The sequence below is a fragment of the Frankliniella occidentalis genome, unplaced genomic scaffold (assembly GCF_000697945.3).
Source record: "Frankliniella occidentalis isolate FOCC.00 unplaced genomic scaffold, Focc_3.1 Scaffold45, whole genome shotgun sequence".
In the NCBI taxonomy this organism is placed as follows: domain Eukaryota; kingdom Metazoa; phylum Arthropoda; class Insecta; order Thysanoptera; family Thripidae; genus Frankliniella; species Frankliniella occidentalis.
Window position 1 is genome coordinate 406,883 of NW_026267175.1, and position 6,207 is coordinate 413,089.

General features: G+C 63.0%; 1 protein-coding gene across 1 annotated transcript in view; it reads right to left on the minus strand.

Annotated features, from left to right (window-relative positions):
- Positions 1-6,207, minus strand: part of LOC113208972 (protein dachsous) — a 127,223-nt gene that overhangs the window by 11,070 nt on the left and 109,946 nt on the right. Inside the window, exons 5-9 of the mRNA XM_052266995.1 lie at positions 4,793-4,962; positions 3,931-4,392; positions 3,409-3,847; positions 1,198-1,476; positions 788-1,066 (exon numbers count right to left, since the gene is read on the minus strand). Coding sequence (XP_052122955.1) covers positions 788-1,066; positions 1,198-1,476; positions 3,409-3,847; positions 3,931-4,392; positions 4,793-4,962 — 1,629 coding nt within the window. The remainder of the gene's footprint in view (positions 1-787; positions 1,067-1,197; positions 1,477-3,408; positions 3,848-3,930; positions 4,393-4,792; positions 4,963-6,207) is intronic.

Consider the following 6,207-nt stretch of genomic DNA (forward strand, 5'->3'; position numbering starts at 1 on the left):
GGCAGGGCCTGCGCCCAAACCGGGTGGGCGGGATGCCGCGAGAGAGCGAGAAGTCGGAGGGGGACAAAGGGAGAGGCGAGAGTGAGGAGAGGAGAGGACGTCGCGGTGCTGAGGGGGAGAGAGGGGGGAAGAGGGTCGATGAAGGGGTAATAGATGCAGCAGAACTACCGGCAGCAGAGCCGCGCCGTTTCTAGGGAAATTAAGCACGTCTATGGTGGGACACCACAGTACAGTGCGGCCTGGAAGCGCGCTGAGAGCGAGCAAGCGCGAAAAGACCGAGTAAGCGCGCCGAGAGCGAGCGACAAGTAGTAGTGAGCGCAGCGGGGCTGCCAATAAAGGATTCGCTTGGCTCGCATCGCATCGATTTAGAACAAAAGGGAGAGCAAACGGATGCTAGGACGGAAGGCGAGCGCAAGGCGGGCGCAAGACGAGCGTTGAGTCAAGCGCAAGGCAAGCGCAAGAGGCAAGTGCGAGGGGTGCGCAAGGCGAGCGCACGGGCAGTAGGAGGAGGAGAGGAACAATGAGGCGATCAAAATAAAAGGAGATGGTATGGGAGCGAGCAGCCAGCCAGGCAGGCGGGCAAGGCAGGCGCACAGGCGGTCAGGCAGCCAGCCAGCCAGGCTGGGCTCGCGTTGCTTGCGTTGCTCGCGTTGCAGGATGACGTCGAGGGAAGCACCGGCCGGCACAAGGAGGCGGTGACAGGCGCGCAGCGGGTGGGGCAGAGCCGAGCAGGAGGGCCAGCGGCCGGCCCCGGCCCCCCGGCCGACCGACCGAGCGGCGGACAAACTTGAAACACACTTTTGACACACCGCGGACGCTGCTATAGCCGCGTCCTGGCTTACCTGGAAGACGAGGCTAGACGACGTGAAGGTGCTCCTGTTGTCGTTGACGTCCAGGACCTCGATCCGTAGAACCCTGATGGTTTGTCGGGGCGGCGAACCTGCGTCCGTCGCCGCAACCTGGAGCCGGTAGATGGAGCGGTCCTCGTGGTTGAGCACGGCGCGGGTCCGGATCACGCCCGACACGGGGTCGACGGTGAACAGCCCTGCGGCCTCCGAGTCGCGGTCTGGAACAGGAGAACAGCGGCGTGAGGAAACTCTGCCGTCCGGGGCTGGGACCAAAGTCGGCAAACGGGCGGTCCTCTACGAGCCGTTTTACTTTGGCCCGTTTGCAGACACTTGGCCTCTTCCAACTCACCTCTGATGATGGAGAATGTGACGGACGCGTTGGCGCCCAGGTCCCTGTCCACGGCGCGGAGGTGCCCGACCTCAGTGCCGGGAGGCTGCTCTTCGCGGACGCTCAGCACATCGTCCTGGGGATCGACCAGCTCGGGGGCGTTGTCGTTCACGTCCAGGACGGTCACCTTGACGGGCACGCGCGCCGACCTGGCGGGGGAGCCGCCGTCCCTGGCCTCGGCCACCAGCTCGTACTCGGCGCGGGCCTCGCGGTCCAGAGGCGTGCGCGTCGAGATCTCTCCTGCAGGACAAGAAAGAAGTCGCCGTTAAGAGAGCGGGAAACAAAGTAAAACAAAGTGAGCAATTTCCATGGAGGCTGTCACGTCTGCGAAGCGGCAAGCCGCACGCCTTAATTTCAGTCCCGCTTTCCATAGAAAATGAGACGACCGTGGAGAGGGCCGCCGGGTCGGGCCAGGCAGCGGCCGCTGGGAGCGTGCGTGCACGGGGCTGCGTGAGCGCGGGGCAACGGCTGCGGAGCATTAGCTCGACTAACTTCCACGAACGGGCGCCGTCGCACCCCGCCAAGAGGGTGCTTCAATGAGCCGAGACTAGCTGCCCCCGTCCCGCACAGACAAGCCAGTGTCTCGGCGGGCTGCAATCGTTGAACCAACAACGGGAATCCAAACCTCTCCGCCCCACCCCACACCACAGCCCCCGCTGCTCTTCGTTCGCAAAGAGTTATAGTTACATTATTTTCGTTCCTAATCTCGTTCCCTGTTTTATGTTACGCGTATATAAAATGCTGTCCCATTTAAGGACGTTAATGGCCTTGAGGATGAGTCTCACGGGGTGCCCATGGGCGTCGAGGGCCGGCGAGGGCCCTGTCGGGGTGGGTCGGGGCATAAATGTCCCTCGTGTCCTGCGGCGCCCCGCGCCCCGTCCGCCCACGGGCTCGGCCCGGGTACGTCCCGAGCGGCGGCGCGCGGTGCACGGCGGTGGGCCGGCGTCCGGGACACCCTCCCAACCTCCCACACCAAGGGTGGAGCCGGTGGAGACCTGGGGGAGGCGCTCTGCTCAAGCCACCCCTTTAGGCTTACAGTCGGAATACCTCCGGGTCGACATTGGCCGTGTCTCGTGGATCCCTCCAGGTCCCCCTCGGTGAGGTTCCTACTTGCTAACTCCTACTCCCTATGAGGCCTACTGAACCCTCCCTAGAGGGTCGCTTGGGCGGCGCATCGGCGGCCGGCGCACAGGAGGCGCATCCCCACGCCGCTGCACCGGGGCGGCGGGCGGCGCCAAGCTCCGGCGTGGCGGGTCCAGTCGATTATCGCGGCGATAGCGATCGGGAGGCGCGCCGCGGCGCTCGCCCTGCAGAGAGGACCCCGCCGCGCCACGCCACGCCACGCACTACCGACTGAGCTGCCGCAGGCCGCAAGGTACCCGAAGTACCGGTACGTATGTGGCATCCTCCCCCTCCCCTCCTCCTCCTCCCCTCCTCCTCCTCTTCTGTCCGTGACTTCTCTTGAGCAGATCGGGGCACGGCACACACTCACACACACACACACATACACACGAGAACAAGAACAGCGACCGTTCGAAATGTGACAGTTCCGGGTTGATTGGCACCACAGTAGAGGTGGTCGCATGCGGTATGGTAATGCCCTCCCCCCTCCCCTTCCCCCCTCTCCCCTCTTCCTCCGCCGCGCACCTTCCACAAACCTTCCCCGGTTTCCACCCCCCGTGCGCACGGCTCGCGCAGCCCTACATTCGCGGCGCGCTGACGGCCGGCGCGAGTGTGTGAGTGTGAGTGAGTGTGAGCGTGTGTGTATGTGTGAGCGCGTCCCCGTTACTGCAGCGGCCTCTCTATGCCGCGCTCTGCCGGGCTCACATTTCATACATTTCAATATGAAATGCACACACGTTGTCGTTTATCTGGCGGCGGCGGCGCTGCGACTCACGGAGACGTTGGAGCGCCGCGCGCTTTTGCTCTGCTGCCTGACGGCGGCGGCGGCGGTTCGCTCTGACACCCCCCCCTTTTCCCTTCAAGCCCGCTTCCTGGCCGGCCTGTGCTTACGCCCTGTGCTTACGCCCTGCTGCACGCCGACACGGAAAACGCATCCAATAACCAAACATTGGTGAAGCTGTCCCGGCCCGGCGGCACCTGGCCTCCTCCTGAACAAACACTCCCCCTTTCCCCTCCCCTCCTCCTGGAGCTCAGCTAGCCGCCACGTACCTGTCACGGGGTTCACGACGAAGCTGTTGTTGCCGGGGCTCAGGCCCACCAGGGCGTAGCGGATGGCTGCGTTGGGCCCCAGGTCCTTGTCCACGGCCCTGACGACGCCGAGCACCGCGCCGCGCGGCACGTTCTCCTCGACGGCGAACTCGTAGCGCTCGCGCACGAACACGGGGTCGTTGTCGTTGTCATCGAGCACGGTCAGGGTGACGGTCGTAGTCGCCGACAAGGGTGGCGTCCCCGAGTCTCGGGCCACGACGGCGACCTGGTAGCGATCGCGGCTCTCGCGGTCCAGAGGGGAGCGCAGCGTCAGCCAGCCGGTGGACGGCGCCACGGCCAGAGGCACATCGTCGGGGTCCTCGGAGTCGTCCAGGAGCAGGCGGTACGTGATGCGGGCGTTGTTGCCCGTGTCCAAGTCCACAGCCGTCACTTGAACCAACTGGAAGGAAAAGGTTATAGTAAGAAAGAGGTCATCATTGAAGAGAGAAGATTTCAAAACCGTCTGCCCATCCGGACACTAACCTGTGCGTTGACGTGCTGGCTCTCCGGCATACTGATGGCGTAGTTGGGTCGCTCGAACACGGGCGGGTTGTCGTTCACGTCCTGAACCTCGACCTGGATTGTGAGGTTCGCGGACAGCGGAGGGTCGCCGTTGTCGGTGGCGGTCAGCACCAGGGTGTGTCGCTGGGCCGCCTCGTAGTCCAGCGGGCGCGTCAGCGTCAGGTGTCCCGTCCGAGGGTGGACCACGAACTGGGGCCGGCTCGAGGTGGCCGCCGCGGACCCGGGGGTCCTGGACGACGACCCGGAGGCCGGTCCGAGACCCAGGCGGTAGCTGACCTCGCCGTTCTTGCCCGAGTCCCGGTCCCGGGCCAGCGCCGCGTACAGGGGCTCGCCCAGGGGGGAGTTCTCCGGCAGCGAGATCCGCACCGTCCGCGAGTCAAACTCGGGCGCGTTGTCGTTCACGTCCTCGATGTTGATGTTCACCTGGGGAGGAGGGGCAGAGACGAGACGCCGGATCAGGAAAAAGAAGAAAAGAAATGTGGCTGCCGATCGGTGGCGTAAAGGTGGCGTGCGGCGTGGGGCAGGTCAGGCGGGGCGTGGCGTGGGGCGCAGGGCAGCACGCACGCAAGCACACAAACACACACAAGCGCGGCTGGCTCTCGACGGCACGCAACATTGGACGGCAGCCTCACCGCCCGCCCACATTAGACCGACAAATTACGTCAAATTCCGTTCGGCTGCTGGTCGAAGCCATTATCGGATCGGTAGAAAGGGCCGAAAGGGCCTCGGCCACCTCCACCGCCCCAGCCCGCTAGGGAGCCGCGGGAGGCGGGAGGCGCGTTGAGGAGGCTACGGAAGAGAAAGAAATGTGCGAGAGACTCACCTGGGTGTGGCCGTAGGCGGGCGGGTCGCCGCTGGTGGCCTGCACGTTCAGCAGCACAGACTGGTGCGCCTCGTGGTCCAGGATGGCGGCCGTCCGGATGCCGCCGGACACGGGGTCGATGCTGAAGTACCCGTCCGGGTCGCCAGGGTACAGCGAGTAGCGGACACCGCCTGCGCGGAAAAGGACACAGAAAAAAGGCAAGATTAAAACCAATTAAAATGATCGTGTTTTGGCGAGAGCGGAGACGAGGGCGGAGCGGAGATGAGCCGTCATCGGGTGGGAAGTGCAGCGCCTCTCTCGCGTGTCCCGTCCCCGGCCCGCGCAGCCACACCTCCGTTTTCATCGCGAGTGCGCCGAGCGGCGCGGCACCGCACGGCACCGCACGGCACCGCACGGCACCGCACGGCACCGGATTCCTCACAGGGACGATATTACCGCTTATCATAAACCATATTGTCTCCACCGCGCTGGGCTTGGACATGATGTTCCTCGCAATCTAGAACCTAAGTTATGGCCTCCGTCCTTCCCTCCCCTGCCCCTCTTCCCTCCCCTCCCTCCTCTCAACCTCCTGTGTTATAACTACTGCCAAAGGCCGGGGCATAGCGTGGGGAATGGCTTGGCCGCGCGGCCGCCAGAGAGCTCTGCAGGCCGCCCCGCCCCGCCGCTTGCCCCGGGGCGCCCGCGCGGACGTCCTCTGTCGGTCCCGTCCCGTCAGACGCTTTTGTGCCAGTGTGCAACCGTACGTCATATATGAGCCGCCTTACCCCCAGGTCGTCTTTGTCGGCAAAACACACACACAAAGCGCAAATTCGAATTTAGTTGAAACTTCAATTTGTTTAAAAATGACAAGCACACGCATTCACTGGGCGAAAATCGTTATAAGGCGACAAAACCGGACCTACAAGACAGGATTCAATGAAGTACACTCTCATTTCCCTATGGACTCGCTTACGGAGAATTTTGTGCAAACGTATTATGGATCACAAATCATCCATAATATGGATAAAATTGTCCATATTACGGACAATTTGATCAATATTATGGATAATTTGTGATCCATAATACGTTTGCACAAAATTCTCCATAACATACGGCTAGCACATCCATGGGGAAATGACTGGGTAAAACATTTTATCCGCGCATCTTTCCGCCGGGACCACAGTAGGTGATCAACCCCCCCCCCCCCTCCCCCTTCTTTTTCTGTCGCGTTTTCCCTCGCCAATTACGGGGCGCGACGCTCGTGTTGCCACAACCGCGCGTATTCAGCTTTCATTCATAGGGCAATGTGTGCTGGGGGCACAATGAGCCGCACACACACACACACACACGGCTCCTCTAGGGCGGCCCGCTCACTTGACACGGAGACCACCGGTAATGACGTCCATTGTCTCTAGCGTGATCCGCCCCGCCCCGCC